Source organism: Pollicipes pollicipes, unplaced genomic scaffold (assembly GCF_011947565.3).
Source record: "Pollicipes pollicipes isolate AB1234 unplaced genomic scaffold, Ppol_2.1 Scaffold_6686;HRSCAF=7923_pilon_pilon_pilon, whole genome shotgun sequence".
Classification (NCBI taxonomy): Eukaryota; Metazoa; Arthropoda; class Thecostraca; order Pollicipedomorpha; family Pollicipedidae; genus Pollicipes; species Pollicipes pollicipes.
The window spans coordinates 25,743,470-25,759,751 of NW_023596921.1; the positions used below are offsets into that span (position 1 = coordinate 25,743,470).

The 16,282-nt window shown below is 61.3% G+C and overlaps 1 protein-coding gene across 1 annotated transcript in view; it reads right to left on the reverse strand.

Moving 5' to 3' along the window:
• Positions 1-679: 679 nt before the first annotated feature.
• LOC119108105 (striatin-interacting protein 1-like) overlaps positions 680-16,282 on the reverse strand; it is a 19,942-nt gene continuing 4,339 nt past the window's right edge. Inside the window, 16 exon segments of the mRNA XM_037231682.1 lie at positions 680-766; positions 768-857; positions 1,138-1,235; positions 3,993-4,128; positions 4,421-4,489; positions 4,727-4,898; positions 5,631-5,861; positions 6,244-6,371; positions 7,618-7,739; positions 9,124-9,276; positions 9,687-9,759; positions 11,513-11,609; positions 12,134-12,313; positions 12,849-12,999; positions 13,596-13,728; positions 14,398-14,520. Coding sequence (XP_037087577.1) covers positions 680-766; positions 768-857; positions 1,138-1,235; positions 3,993-4,128; positions 4,421-4,489; positions 4,727-4,898; positions 5,631-5,861; positions 6,244-6,371; positions 7,618-7,739; positions 9,124-9,276; positions 9,687-9,759; positions 11,513-11,609; positions 12,134-12,313; positions 12,849-12,999; positions 13,596-13,728; positions 14,398-14,520 — 2,043 coding nt within the window.

Genomic DNA, 16,282 nt, shown 5'->3' on the forward strand with positions numbered 1-16,282 from the left:
CTAGAGGTGACAGGTGGGCCGGCGCCGGCGGGGGCCGCATCCGGGGGTCCTCCGGCGCCGGATCGCTCGATGTAAGGCACGGGTTGCGGCGGAAGCCCCGCGGTCACGTAGGGAACACTCAGCGCATAGGCCGCCGCAGGGCCGCGATCACGTGATCACGGCTCGCTTAGACTACGAGATTAAAACACCGCCTGCCCAGGCGCTGCATTGCTAGATGACTGGGTTCGAGGCGCGGCCCCTCGCTCTACGGCTACTCCGAGTAACTTGGTCGCCTTAATGGCGGGAGCTTAAGCTCTGGGTTATCAATAAGCAGACATTCAAGTGCATACTTAGTGCAAGGATAACCATCATAATGTTAACCACTAGTACCATGGATATCACCTACCACCCTACCCTCCAGCCAGCCGCTCGGGGCGTTCCAATGTGCAATTACGGAGTCTAAAGAGTTGCACTGATCCTCGTCAAAGAGGCGTAAGGGACTTCTTTGGTTTCCTCCCATCCAATTCTCATTGCGCTGCAAATTATTCAAAGCTGTCAGCGATGCCACACAACCATCCAAGCGGCGCTCGGCACAGCCATAAAAAGCGACTGTGTGACCCGCCCAAAACTGTACAGCGCCCGAGGACGACGACCCCGCCGTGGCTCAGGCGGCGCCTCGACCCAACGGACACTGCTCAGGTCAGCCCATGTAGCCGGGCTCGATCAGCGTGTCCCAGTCGATGCTCTGCTGGAACACCTCTGTCTCCAGCCAGCGCCGGTAGTTTGGCCTTGAACTCGGCCGTCAGCTCCATCTCGCGGCCGGTCGGCTCGATCTCGAGCTCGAGCTCGAGCTCCGGCTCCAGCGGCTCCAGCTCCGCCTGCCGGCGCCGTCAACGTCAGCGACCGGACCGCACGAGCGCGGCTTACAGCCGCCGCCGCCTGCGCTTGAGATGCTCCGCGTCCGTTCACAACACTCACAGCGCGCTTCTCCATAACGGAGTGATCAGCCAGGGAGACATACCGGCATCACGCAGCAGAAAACACCACCGAGCCCGCCCTCAGTAACCGTAACATGCCACGCAGCTCATCAGCGCCGCCGCCATGTTACAGACCCCCCCCCCCCCTGTCCAGATCCGTGAGGGGGTGGCAGCCTGTTACCGTATGCTCGGGGTTGTAGCGGCGCGTGATGAAGCGGTCCACCTTGGTGCGCAGGGCGCCCTCCTCCGCCTCATAGTCCCAGGGCCGCGCGTCCACCTCTGCAACGGTGCACGGCGCCGTGAGTGCCACCGACACTGGTGCCATGAGGGCCGCCGGCACTGGTGCCATGAGGGCCGCCGGCACTGGTGCCATGAGGGCCACCGGCACTGGTGCCGTGAGGGCCACCTGGACTGGTGCCATGAGGGCCACCGGCACTGGTGCCATGAGGACCACTGGCACTGGTGCCATGAGGGCCGCCGGCACTGGTGCCATGAGGGCCGCCGGCACTGGTGCCGTGAGGGCCACCTGGACTGGTGCCACGAGGACCACCGGCACTGGTGCCATGAGGAGTGCTATGAGGGCCGCAGGCGCCGGCGCGGTGGGGGTCAGCGGATGGCTGCCACAGGTGCCACTCTGTCCAGCGGATGGCTGCCGCAGGTGCCACTCTGTCCAGCGGATGGCTGTCACAGGCGCCACTCCGTCCAGCGGATGGCTGCCACAGGTGTCACTCCGTCCAGCGGATGGCTGCCACAGGCGCCACTCGTCCAGCGGATGGCTGCCACAGGTGCCACTCCGCCCAGCGGATGGCTGCCACAGGACCACTCTCTGTCCAGCGGATGGCTGCCACAGGCGCCACTCGTCCAGCGGATGGCTGCCACAGGCACCACTCTGTCCAGCGGATGGCTGCTACAGGCGCCACTCTCTGTCCAGCAGATGGCTGCGACGGGTGCCACTCTCTGTCCAACGGATGGCTGCCACAGGTGCCACTCCGTCCAGCGGATGGCTGCCGCAGGTGCCACTCCGTCCAGCGGATGGTTGCCACAGGCGCCACTTTGTCCAGCGGCTGGCTGCCACAGGCACCACTCTCTGTCCAGCGGATGGTTGCTACAGGCGCCACTCTCTGTCCAGCGGATGGCTGTGACAGTGCGCCTTTCTCGTCCAGCGGATGGCTGCCACAGGCACCACTCTCTGTCCAGGGATGGCTGCTACAGGCGCCACTCTCTGTCCAGCGGATGGCTGCACAGGCGCCTCTCTGTCCAGGGGATGGCTGCGACAGGCGCCGTTCTCTGTCCAGGGGATGGCTGACACAGGTGCCACTCTGTCCAGCGGGATGGCTGCGACAGGCGCACTCTCTGTCCAACGGATGGCTGCGACAGGCGCCTCTCTGTCCAGATGGCTGCTACAGGCGCCACTCTCTGTCCAGGGATGGCTGCGACAGGCGCCACTCTCTGTCCAGGGATGGCTGCGACAGGCGCCGTTCTCTGTCCAGAGGATGGCTGCACAGGCGCCACTCTGTCCAGGGGATGGCTGCGACAGGCGCCGTTCTCTGTCCAGAGGATGGCTGCACAGGCGCCTCTCTGTCCAGCGGATGGCTGCGACAGGCGCCGTTCTCTGTCCAGGGATGGCTGCGACAGGCGCCGTTCTCTGTCCAGGGATGGCTGACAGTGCGCCTCTCTGTCCAGAGGATGGCTGCACAGGCGCCACTCTCTGTCCAGGGGATGGCTGCGACAGGCGCCGTTCTCTGTCCAGCGGATGGCTGCGACAGTGCGCCGTTCTCTGTCCAGGGGATGGCTGCGACAGTGCGCCGTTCTCTGTCCGGCGGATGGCTGCCACAGGCGCCACTCTCTGTCCAGCGGATGGCTGCGACAGTGCGCCGTTCTCTGTCCAGGGGATGGCTGCGACAGTGCGCCGTTCTCTGTCCAGAGGATGGCTGCCACAGGCGCCACTCTCTGTCCAGCGGATGGCTGCCACAGGCGCCGTTCTCTGTCCAGGGGATGGCTGCGACAGGCGCCGTTCTCTGTCCAGGGGATGGCTGCGACAGTGCGCCGTTCTCTGTCCAGGGGATGGCTGACACATAACTGCGCGGCCCGAACAAACCACAGAAAGGTATGAAGACACGGCCATGAACCGTACATGGCGTTCAGGGCACTGGCCAGGTGGTCCAGTTGAGCTGCGACTGGGCTCATGCAGACGACACAAATACACCGTCAAATCCAGGCAGGCAGACGTAACATACGCAGACCCAGGCAGTATCAGAGACAAAGTCTGATGACATATCACAGAAGCTGAAAACGTAGTCACACATGTGAACAAAACATGACAAAGAGCAGTGTGTTCTCAGACAATGGTGTAGTTTACACGAGCACCCATTATAGCCCATCGCGACGAAGACAAAGTTGACAAAAGGAATCCGACGAAAACATCCCTTTGGCACCGCTCTCATTTAGGTTGTCCACGGGGAGGAACCACCGACACAAGGTCTGGCACTCAAAACCACTTTTTCCAACAGAAGCCGCGGATCACCTGAGCTGCTCGTGACGCTGATCACAAGCAAGCCAGCACGCCGGCTCCGGAACACAGGGGTCACGACAGGCCCGTCAGCGACAGCCCGACTAGTCTACAGCGCCCCAGCGTCCGACGCCACACACGACCCAAGCAACAGTGACCCGGTCACCAGGCCTGGGAGCGGCCACAGAGTGCCGTCGCCGTCCGCCGTCCCCGCAGAGGGACTCACCGCCGCGGTAATAGGTACACAGGCGCGAGAAGTCAGAGTCTGGAAAACAACACCACACCAGACCAGCAAAGTCAGCCTCGGGACTCGGTCCCAGCAGCACTGTGCACACCAACACGCATCCCGTCTCCGATCAGTATCGACTTCACCGCTCGGGCCTGGCATCGGCTCAGTCCGACACACATAACTCAAGCGACCACCGCTTGTGGCCAGCCTACCCCCCCCCCCCCGCCATCCAAGCTCTATTACCGGCCCGGCCGCCCTCACACCGGCCGCTCCGCCGCCCGCCGCCGAGTCCGCTCACCGTTGCCGAAGGCCCAGTCGTCCACCAGCCGGTGTCGCACCTTCTGATAGATGGCGCTGACAGTGCGCATGTTCGACTTGCGCCACTGCCGGCCCAGGTACTTGGTCTGCATCTTGAGCAGCTTCAGCGTGTACACCTGCGCGGCGGCGGCGGCGGCGGCGTCAGGCATCAGGGGCGCGCCGCCGGGCCACCCTCAGGCCGCTTACAGTCCCGTGTCCCCGGGCCCGTCAGTCACGCCCTGCCGAGTTCCTGTACCCGCCGCCCGCAAGCCAGTCTGTCAACTGACCACGTAATATGACAAGCTTCGTGAACATGAACTCGTGTGACTACTCGTGTGGAGAATCGTCTCGGTTTATCGTCAGAGGCCTTATGGCACGCGTCGCCGCCGGCTGGATCCCAGCCAGCAGCGCACAGCCAGAGCCACTCGCCTGCATCATGGCGTGCTTCACTCGCAGCGCCTTCTTCAGGATCGGCGCCGACTTGAACGCCACCAGCATCTGGGAACGCGGCACGCAGTGTCAAGGCACGTAAGTGGTCAGCGGTGGGACCAGGTCAGACCCCACACACTGGGCAGTGCGCACTTTACAGCGGACTGTGACGGGTCCACTCATGAGATCGAATACAAGGCAGGCCTTCAGGAAAGTAGAAACCGTATAGAAGGATGGCCATGGTCTTCAGTCTGCAAATCCAAAGCAACTGAGCATCGCTATTCGCAACACATAGCACGTGCTCACCATGATGCGGGAGTGTTTCCATTTGCAGAGTTTGTTGAGGATGCGCAGGAGGTTGATGCTGGTGAAGACATTACGCCAGCAGAAGGGTTGCTCGTCGCCCAGCTGGAGCGACTCGGAGGTGAGCTCCGGCTGCGGCCCCAGCACGCAGCGCGGGAAGTCCAGCGCCAGGATACTGCAGCGCCGGCGCAAGACGGTGAGCGATCGGCACACCGAGGCAGGAGCGCAGCGGCCACCCCCAGCGAGGCAGGAGCGCAACGGCCACCCCCAGCGAGGCAGGAGCGCAGCGGCCACCGCCAGCGAGACAGGGGCGCAGCAGCCACCGCCAGCGAAGCAGGAGCGCAGCGGCCACCCCCAGCGAGACAGGGGCGCAGCGGCCACCGCCAGCGAGGCAGGGGCGCAGCGGCCACCGCCAGCGAGACAGGAGCGCAGCGGCTACCGCCAGCGAGACAGGAGCGCAGCGGCCACCGCCAGCGAGACAGGGGTGCGGCGGCTGCCAGCGAGGCAGGAGCGCAGTGGCCACCGCCAGCGAGAACGGCGGAAACACGATGTAGAATGCTAACTGGGGTGACACATGACAATCATTTACTTAGGTGTCCGGGCTTAACGATTTCGCGCCGTATTTCAAATAAACAAACGATATACTGCACAGCCCATCAGTGAGCAGAGCACAGTAATCACCGATATATAAGATGTCCACCCAAAGGAACAGGCAATAATTCAACTTATTGCAACTGAGACACACTACCGAATCATAATAGCATATCATACTTAGGAGTCTGTTCGCCGCAATCGCACGATGCGCAGGCCACCATATAAATAAAAAAAAATGACAGTTTGAAACCCCTCCAGCAAGGACCACACCACCGCCAACAACAGAGCTTCAGCGCGCGTGCGAGACATTCACCTGTTCTTGGCGGTGACATACTGCACGATGTTATCCTGGTTGAAGAACTTGAGCACCAGCGGGATACAGTTTGCGAACACCAGGTGCTGGCTGACGAACTCAAACTGGTAGACGTGATTCAGCTTAAAGTGCTTCAGCAGCAGCAGCAGCACGGCAGACACCGCCTTGGCGATCACCTCCTTCTGGCGGTTGACGTCGATGCCGAGCTTCATCGAGTGCAGCACCGACATGCTGCAGCACGGACGGCGGCGGAGCGTCACAGCCCGGCTCGGGCACGGGCCGGCGGCGGAGCGACGGGCAGGTGCGAGTCGTGACGCCGGCCCCAGACACGGAGAGCAGCGCACACGGCACGGACGGCGGCGGAGTGTCACAACCCGGCTCGGACACGGGCCGGCGGCGGAGCGACGGGCAGGTGCGAGCCGTGACGCCGGCCCCAGACACGGAGAGCAGCACACACGGCACGGCGCGTGCATGCCAAGGGCACCGGGCGGTAGGCAGGGACGGCGACATCAGTTTACAGCTAAAAACGTGACGCAAACGACACCGAACGTCATTGATCTGCACGTCCTCCCCTAGATTCAGGTGGCGTTTAACTGACGCCCACGGCACTTACGGCATCTCCTCGGGCAGCGTGTCGGCCAGGATGTTGATCGAGTCCGACTTGGCCTTGGAGGTGGGCGCCGCCGCCAGAAGCACCTTCAGCAGCGCGATCATGTACTGCGGCAAACTCGGCAGCATACCCTGCGGCGGCGGCGGCGCAAGGCCGGGGTCAGCCGTCGGGTCAGAGGTCTGGCCAGCTGTTAGCTCCTACCAGCCACCGGCCGGCAGCCATTACCGATCCGCCCGCGAGCCGGTCAGATCGGTCTGATGGATCCACAGCTCATGTCTGATCAGTCCGCGTCCAATGAGCTAATAAATGGGCGAGCCTTCAGGCAAACTGCATGAGCGTACTCCACGGTCCCGGCGATCATTGCTGGTGACATTATTGTATACGTGCTACGCCGAGTCTGAATAATGCCGTTTACAATAGTTCCATGCATTTTGATATTGAATGACAAACCTTTGCACCTGGGTCGCACTAACAAAGCATTTAACCAAACATTTACACTGGCACAGAGTAGCAGAAACATGCCTGATGAAACTCTGCTTAAGTACCCCTCGCCACAGGGAAATCCTACCATTGACTGGACGGCGCAACACGTTCTCTCCGCGTGCCACTGCTCCTTCCCGAAACGGTCGTCTGTCTCTCTGCCCCCCCTCACCCCACACCCCCCTCCCAGTCAATCAGCGACCCACCCTGGCCCAGGACGAGCGGTCACGGGCCTCCGCCCACTTCACCGACAGATTGCCATTCACCACGGCCAGTTCATTCCACAGGGCAGTGGCCACATGCTCGGGCCGCGCGAGGGCAGCATTCGCTGCTCGCTCCAGCGGAGGACGGACCAGCGGTGATCCGCCTATTCCAGCGATGGACAGGCCTGGCCTCTACGCATCTCTCCCCAAGAACAACAGCGCTTACGCCTGCTCCTCCGAGACACAGGGGTGGCCAGCGCCGAGCAGTGCCCTCAGGTGCCGAACAGTGTTCCCAGGGTCCAGCCAATGCTCTCAGGTGCCGGGCAGTACACTCAAGCGCCGGGCGGTGCCCTCGAGTCCTGGGTAGTGCCCTCAGGTCCCGAGTAGTGCCCTCAGGTCCCGAGCAGTGCCCTCAGGTCCCGAGCAGTGCCCTCAGGTCCCGAGTAGTGCCCTCAGGTCCCGAGCAGTGTCCTCAGGTCCCGGGCAGTGTCTTCAGGTCCCGGGCAGTGCCCTCAGGTCCCGAGCAGTGCCCTCAGGTCCCGAGCATGCCCTCAGGTCCCCAGTAGTGCCTTCAGGTCCGAGCAGTGGCCTCAGGTCCTGGGCAGTGCCCTCAGGGTGCCGGGCAGCGCCCTCAGGTCCCGAGCAGTGTCCTCAGGTGCCGGGCAACGCCCTCAGGTGCCTGGCGTCTGCCCACCCACCGAGAGAGCAGCCTCGCGGGAGTCTGGGGCACGTCCGTCTCGGGCCGGCTGAAGGGGCTCTGGCTGATCTCCTCCTCCCGCTCCGTCTGCCACCTCGGCCAGAGACGCGGTACAGGTGCTGCCGGCAGAGACAGACCAATTGGGGACCGGTACAGACGCTCGCCGAATATGCAATTTCACAGGGGAACGGTACCAGTGTTTGCTAAAGAAAATGTTTCACATTCTAAGATACTGAAGCAAGCATCATATATGATAAAGGACGCTCATATACAATAACTGATATGCTTGCGAGTGGAAAAGACGCTCTAGACAACACATTTCTCTGTTTAGCACACAACTCCTAAATACGTCACTGTTTGAGTACGTCATCGTGCCTTGCACAACAGTGTTTGAGGCCTATCACCACCCCATTATATCTGGAAGTGGTGGTCACAAACGCCAGATATGGACGACTCGGCAGCTATACTTTCATTGGCCTTGATCGCCGCATGGCTAATGGAAGGGCAGAATTTGGATGGCGTCATTATGGCAGCATGGATTCCTGGGTGACGTTGAAAGTTCTCCCCAAATAGTCTGCACATTTCGCGGGCGTATGACTCAGAAACTAAACATGTTTAGGTCTTAACAAGGCCAGGGCTGCGGACTGCGCCGAATGATCTGCAAGCTGGCTCTTTTTGTTTAAAGCCTCCTACGAATATGGAACACTGCCTTTAAAGAGACGGATGAACGGACTGGGACGGAAGGGGGCACAGGGGGAAAGGGGGCTCATCGTGCCGTCAGGAGACGCAAATCAACCTAAAAGAAACCGGCACACGAGACTCAAAGAACGACACCAGGCCGGACACGCCCGAGACGACCCGACACTCAGACCGATCCCATGGCAACAACACCCGGCCAGACACGCTCGAGACTGCCAGACACTCAGACCTGTCCCATGGCAACAACACCCGGCCCGACACGCCCGAGACGACCCGACACTCAGACCGGTCCCATGGCAACAACTCCCGGCCGGACACGCTCGAGACGCCCCGACACTCAGACCGGTCCCATGGCAACAACTCCCGGCCGGACACGGTCGAGACGCCCCGACACTCAGACCGGTCCCATCGCATTACTCTGTTGTGGTTGACACCCCCCCAACCGTCCATCGAATATAGCTCAACTGAACTACGACAACATAAAACATCCAAACGGCCACACAGTGATGCAACAGGGCACGAGTCAGCCCAGCTACCCAAACCTCCGCCTGCCGCAGCGGCACCAGCGGCTGGCGCCCAGCTCCGACGGGCTCACCTTGTCAGCGGCTGGCGCCCAGCTCCGACGGGCTCACCTGTCAGCGCTGGCGCCCAGCTCCAGACTTAGCTCACCTTTCAGCGGCTGGCGCCCAGCTCCGACGGACTCAGATTGTCCGGCTGACCCCGCCCCGACGGGCTCACATTGTCAGCGGCTGACGCCCAGCCCCGACGGACTACACTCGTCACTGCGGCGCCCCCCCGACGGACCCCCTTTCGAGGATCTGCGGCCCTCCAGGATTGCTGCGGCCGGCCGCCTCGTCTCCAGGTCGTCCTCCACACGGTAGCCGACGAACTTCTCCCGGCTCACGGTCAGGTACTCCTCGATGTCCCGCTGATGCACCTTCGGCTTCCAGGGCAGCGCTGCCGACGAAGGCGGCACCGTCACGGAACACGTCCTTGGCCAGTTGGAACGTTTGGGATATTGCATGCGTCGAAATTAAAGATCGAGAAAGACCGCTACCAAAGAAACATTACAACATCGGAGCACAAACTCGCGGCACGGGGCTGCGCACCAGCAGAAGACAGAGCACACTACCTGATGACTTGAACCATGGGCTGTAACCAACTGCCGACAGTCACACCCGGTGCGGACTCGTCACCCGACAACCAATCAGTGGGCGGCCCGGCTTCCCCCCCCTCTCCCCCTGCAAGCGGCCGGCCCGAGCCCACCTCTGCCGTGGTGGACGGGTCGTGGCGGGCCGGGGTGAGTCGCAGCGCGCGGCGGGCTCCGGTCCCGCTCGGCCCCCGGTGCGGCCTCGTTCGTCCTGCGCCGGCTCCGCGCCGTTCCAGCGCGGCCATCTTGCACGCCAGCTCGTCTTGCAGGTCCACGTTGGACACCTTCGACTGCCGGCGGCGCGGCGGGCCGGTCAGGACGCCAGCCGGCCGGCCGCGGAGGACGTCACGTCACGGCGCGGGAGAGGGAGCGGCCGAGGCAGGCGAGTGACGCTGTCCACACGGCTGGGCAACCTTCTCAGACCAGTGGACGTGGACACACACGCACACACGCGCGGGCACATGTACATACGAACCCAGACGTGCCCAAAATCACACGGCTCTGGGCACAAAGCCTGAAAAGCGTATACCCCCTCCACAGCTGGCCTGAGCCCGTGGCTCCCACAGCCCATCCGTTCCTGCAGCCCCCCTCGACCCCCGGACGATACGGAGCCCTCTTGCCGCCACTGACCCTGGTAAACCTGGGCCGATGCGCGGTTGGGGTCGAACAGGTCTGCGGGCGCCATGACCGGGCTGGAGGCGCGCATGGTGCGGGTCCGCTCGACCGTGTCCTCGGAACGTCCGGCAGGCCGGCGGCGGCGCGCGCCGTCGTCCGCAGCCGGCGCAGCTCGGGCCGAGCCGCCCAGGTTCAGCAGCAGCACCTGAGGATGGGAGGTTAGGTCAGTAGAAGACGGACAACGTGGCGGAAAAGAAAGGAGTAGTGCCGGCGAGTAGATTGGGTGTGGGACTGGACGGTCAGCAGGCTGGGACAGGGGCGAATCTGGCCTGGAGTTGGGGGGGGGGGGGTGCAACCGTTCGTGGCCAGCTGGCTGCGTGGGATCCGACGTCCAGTGCACTTATCAAATACGATGTCTGCGCCGAGCATGACTAAGCCGCGTCAACATGCGTTTTAGTTTGATATTCAAATCGCTGCCACTTTTCTTCATGAAGTTTTTCCGGAACGGAAAGAACTGTTTGCTACCGCACCAATCAAAGTTAAAACAGACGGCAAGTAGACGAAACTTGTATGAAGTTCTGGGGATGTTTCCTGGGGGGCCAAAACATACTCTCAGTTTTTGGGGGACATGGCCCCGTGCCCCCCCCCCCCCCCGGATCCGCCTATGGGCTGGGACAGGACAGCTGGCGGGTATATGCAATGGAACTCTCTGCAATAGCTGAAGATAAAACAGGGAAAGCAGAAAGAAACCCATGTCCGTACATCCTATGGCGTCAAGAGACCATACGGCAAACTCCCACATCCTCTATAGGACATTAGGCTGCGGACCGTCCCCCCCGCAAGTCCCTAGGGAAGCTTTCAGCTTCGCTGCCCTCCGGCGCTAGCAACCGACGGGGGGAGGGGGGGGGGGGGTGGGAGCAGGTCACGTCCCACTCCACATGACCGGCACCGGCAGCCGGCGGGGGAGGACCAGGTCACGTCCCAGCTCCACACCGGCACCGGCAGCCGGCGGGGGAGGACCAGGTCACGTCCCATCTCCCACATTACCGGCACCGGGCAGCCGGCGGGGGAAGGACCATGGTCACGCCCACGGCTTCCACCTGACCGGCACCGGCGCCGGCGGGGAGGACCAGGTCACGTCCCAGCTCACATGACCGGCACCGGCAGGCCGGCGGGAGGAGGACCAGGTCACGTCCCATCTTCCACATGACCGGCACCGGGCAGCCGGGCGGGGGGCGAGCAGGCAGGTTGTTGGGTGTGTGTTGGGGTTCGAGCTGGGGCGTGTGCCCCACTCCAGATGACCGGCAAACCGGCCGCCGGCGCGGGAAGGGGGGAAGCAGGTCACGCCCGAGCTTCACACTAACCGGCGCCGGCGGCCGGCGGGGGGTGGCGTCGGCGGCTCTACCTTCACAAGTGACGAGCAGGCACCTTCTTATGGGGAAGTGAGGCGCGGCGTCCGCTGCAAAGCGAGACCACCATGCCCAGCAGGGTGACGGCCAGCAGTTCGCCGTGTCCTGCGGCTGACCTGGGGGCGGGATGGAGATACGGCGTTACCGCCAGAAGACGCCGTGCGGGTCAGGGTTGCAGACGGTCGAAGATCGTGGCCTTCCAGCAGGGCACAGCTCCGATGGAGATCACCATCAGACAAGCCATGAAAAGGGCCGTGCAACGTGACAAGACAAATCACGACTCAATGTCTTCTCAGTTGTCAATATTCGTACAACTTCACGAGTATTCCAATGACGTTGGGTCGTCTTCGCCACTACTGGGGGGAATCCAAACCTCATTTGGAAGAACCTTACATCGCGTATGAAACATTACGACCACGCAGGCGGCATTCTGAAACGCAAATCATCACCGACTGCCGACACAGCGATCTGTCGTGAAGTTTGTCCCTGCTGGGAAAAGACACAGCACCCTCCTGCTGCGATGTAAGAGGGCAACACGCGGTGCATGTTCCCGAAGCCGGCCGCTGAAGTGAGGCCGCCAGACGGCGGGACAGCGACCGGTCCACCGGCGAGCACGCTCGAGCAGGTGGCGCCACCTCACCCACCCAGCTCCTGAGCGAAGGCCTGGCGCAGGCGCGCCTCCTCCGGCGTGTCGTCGCCCCCGTCGGTGCGCATCTGCTCCACCATCAGGTACAGCACGCTCAGGATCACCCGCAGGTCGCTGGAGTCGGCCAGCGAGACGGCCAGCTTGCGCAGCGCCGTCACCGGGGCCGTGCCGCTCCTGATATACAGGGCGGGGTCAAAGTGGGGTCAGAGCTGTGTCAGGGCGGGGTCAGAGCGGGGTCAGAGCGGGTCAGAGCGGGTCAGAGCTGTGTCAGAGCTGTGCCGCTCTACATGTGTGTGGACATGTCGTCCCGGCTAGGAGCGGATTCGCCAACGCTGCTGGCGAACAAGGGCGTTCACAACAAGACAGAGCGTTGAGCTACCTGACTGCACACATAGAACGTATCCGAACTTGTATTTAGCGTCTAGGCGTTGTACATCGCTAACATTTGACATCAATCAATTGCAATCGTTGGTTCCTGGAAAAAAAATTAAGGCATATGTTCGCAAACCACACGAAAAACACAAATCATCGGTCAATCCCCGTCTCCCTCTCCAACGCCAGCGTCACGGCCATCCAAAACTCACAGCAACCCAAGCACCAGCAGTATACAACCACACAGATCACCGAGCACAATAAGCTCGTGCTTGTCATGGCACATCCCGGCGCTGACCGCGCCTATACGCCGCCACGTCACCCCGGATCAGCTCACTCGATCTCCAGCTGGAGGATGTCGACGAGCGTAGGCAGCACGCCGCACTTGTAGAGCAGAAAGACGTTGCGCCGGGACCAGGCGCGCACCTCTGGTTCGGTGGCCAGGTCGGCCCAGCAGCCCTGGCTGACGTACAGGATGGCGCGACAGGCTGGAACAGGCCACAAGCCGACCGCTTACAGGGCGCCGCGTCACTCCAGAGCGATGCTCCGCTCACATGGCGCCGCGTGCGGCCGGAGCAACGCCCCGCTCACATGGCGCCGCGTGCGGCCGGAGCAATGCCCCGCTCACATGGCGCCGCGTGCGGCCGGAGCAATGCCCCGCTCACATGGCGCCGCGTCACTCCAGAGGTGCCCCCACCGAGGCCAAGCCGCGCCACGGCCGCGAGCGTCAGCGGGGCTCATGCAGCTCAGCTACGTGCCGGTATGCCACGTGCAGCCTTACAGCGCGTGAGTTGCGTCACTCACGCCGGCCACTGCCGATTTTTCCAGGCGTTCACACTGCTTACCGCTGCTTTGCTCGTGAACTCAATTCCGGGGTTTGATGGCGAACCCCCCACTTGCGCCTGCCTCCGCTTTCGCAGCCGTCATTTGAGCCCTCCACCGTGCTCGTCCCCACCTTTGAGACCCTCACTTGAGTCCTCCATCGCGCTCGTCCTCACCTTTGAAACCCTCACCTGAGTCCTCCACCGCGCTCGTCCGTACCTTTGAGATCCTCACCCCGGTCCTCCACCGCGCTCGTCCCCACCTTTAAGCCGGTCATCCCGTCTGGCCAGCTCCACCTTGTCGACCAGCTTCATGACGACGGAGGTGCGCTGCGCGTCCGACATATCGGCCCACCGCACGTCCAGCCCCAGCTCCAGCACCGTGTCGGTGAGGTACTGCCGGCAGCGGATCACACGCCGGCGTCACGGACAGTCAAGTCGTCGGACGCCACGTATACGCCCCACAGCCGTATCTGTTTGTGTGCGTGGAATCTCAGCGAGCTGTGAGTCACGGATGCTGGCCAGGCATGTGTCGAACAGTCCAAGTCTCACGGTCGCTCGAGTGCAGCCGGCAGCTGATCACAGGCAAAGCGAACCGAGCGGCGACGCTTGGTTCGCCGCCCGGACTCCCGGCAAACACGACCCGGTTCATCGAACCGCGACAACCGGACCTCGGCCGACAGGCACGCTCCTGCCGAAAACAATGGACCGCGGGACATGGTCAAACCGCACGGTCAGCGGGCTCCGGTCGTTCACTGCCGTATAGCTTCAAGAAGGGGAAGTGTAGGCATTCGAAGAAGAAGCGTGCGGCGACAGAAAAGCGCGTGTCCGTTGACCGTCGCTCTGACCAATAAGGCCTGCCTTGACCAACAACATCCGCTACACCGCGCCGCGGTGCATCCTTGACCAAACGCTCAAACCTTGACAAACGCGAACCCCACCGCGCACGCCGCGCCGACACGTGTCCAGCCCGCCCTGCCTCGAGCGGCGGCGGTCCTTGAGTGCCCATCTGACGATCCGGACCGACCGCTCAGCCCTGACCGGCCGCGGTCGCCCCCTGCCCACCTGGTGGTTGAGCCCGAACTCCGGCAGCTCAGTGAAGCTGTAGAGCTCGGCGATCTCGCGGGCCGCGCTGTCGGCGTCGGCGTACACGAAGTCCAGCTCGGGCACGTCGTCGGCCGGTCCGCACTGCCACCGGTCAGCGGTCACGAGCGTCAGTGATCGGCAACACCCACTCAGGCGGCGGGCAAGGGCCGCACAGGCCCCCTTCGCACGGGTCACAGTTGTGGGGAGGGAAGGGGTACGTGGGAGTGCAGACAGACATTGGCCAAGCCAACCCGAGATACAGGGGATTTTCCACCGCTCCCACTGCTACTGTGCTTTTGGGAGGAGCCCCGATGTCACGAGACGGTAAGAGGCTCGTCAAACCAGTTCCAAGCTGTCGTGCCATTTGTGTTGAATGCGGCAGTGGATACCCCCCCTCCCCCTCCCCCTTGCCACATGCAGGAGCCCTGGACCGGTAAGACGAACGGTTGCCGGAGTCACCGGTGTCACAGTGTACGTCTGCGGTGTCTCGGAGCCATGAGCGCACCTGGTGGCACCGAGAAAGGTGTGCAAAATGAGTGGGGCGTAGGAATGACTCATACACCGAATTCAACGAGAGCTCCGAGTCTCCGGATGTGCATAAGTCCAGACTAAGTCTTCAAATGCACTACTGATAATCCTCGCCGACAGCTGGCTTACATTTGCAGCGCTGGGTGCCCACAGATAAAAAAACTAATAACGATGCTGTTCCGCGAAATGAAAAGCTCGGGATATCACGCTATACGTGATTTTCGGAAACCGCTAAGTCATTGGCGTAAGCTCTCGAAGAGCCTTCTCCGAAGTTAAAAGCCAATGGCTTCAACTTCGTACACGCGAAGCCGAAGTCATAGCCAGGGCCTACGTACTAAGGAAACACGAAGGCAAGCAGAATCAGTTAAAATCACGAGACTGAAGCCAAAACGAAATTAAGACGCTTAGATTTAGACTGAAATGTAGCCGAAATTTGGAACGTTGTTTTGCGGAACAAAGAGCATTTCCACGTCTGCTTAAACCGTACGAAATCCGAAAATATACAGGGAGTGTTTCATATTTGCATGAAGCTTTAAACTGAACTAGCATCTTGCTGATCATTCGGCGCAGTCCACGGGCTTGCCCTTCCTAAGACCTAAGCCTTTCTAGATCCTGAGTTACACGCCCGCGAATATGTGCAGAGTATTTCCGGGAGACTATTCACGGTCACCCGGTGATCCATGACGCTATAATAATGCCAATTAAATCCCACCATACCACTGACCATGTGGCGACCAAGGCTAAAAAATGTAATAGTCGAATCGTTCAAATCTGGCGTTCGTGAGCACGACTTCCCGATACAACGGCTCTCCCTCAAAGTTGTGCAAGGTGTGATGACGTAAACAATGGCGTATGGGAGAAAATAACGAACATAATCTAAAGGGATGAACTGGATTATCTAGAGCAGCCTTTTTCATTTAAAGTATGCCAATAGTCACCAGTGAGCTTGCTTCATCATATCTGATGCTTCTTTCAACATCTTTAGCTGAGAAACATTGCATTTAAAAAGTCTAAGGGTCTAAGTTACACTATCAACACTTGGAAACGGAACTAACCCTATTTTCTGCAGTCATGAACACCGTCGTCATGACAACCGCCGCGCGTATCTGTACTAGTGCGAAAAAAAAATGTTTGTGATTGGCCAAGTGGGCGGCAAGAGCCCATTATTGAGAAGGGCACTGGCTTAAGTTTAAACCAATGCGTTACTTTGGACCATGGATACTCCGATCCCCAAAGCCAACGTGCGCCTCGAAGGGTCACTTACGTAAACGCCATTCGGGAGAAATCAAAGCCATAATATAACGTTTCGTTGAATTGGTGGGATAATAGCTTCATG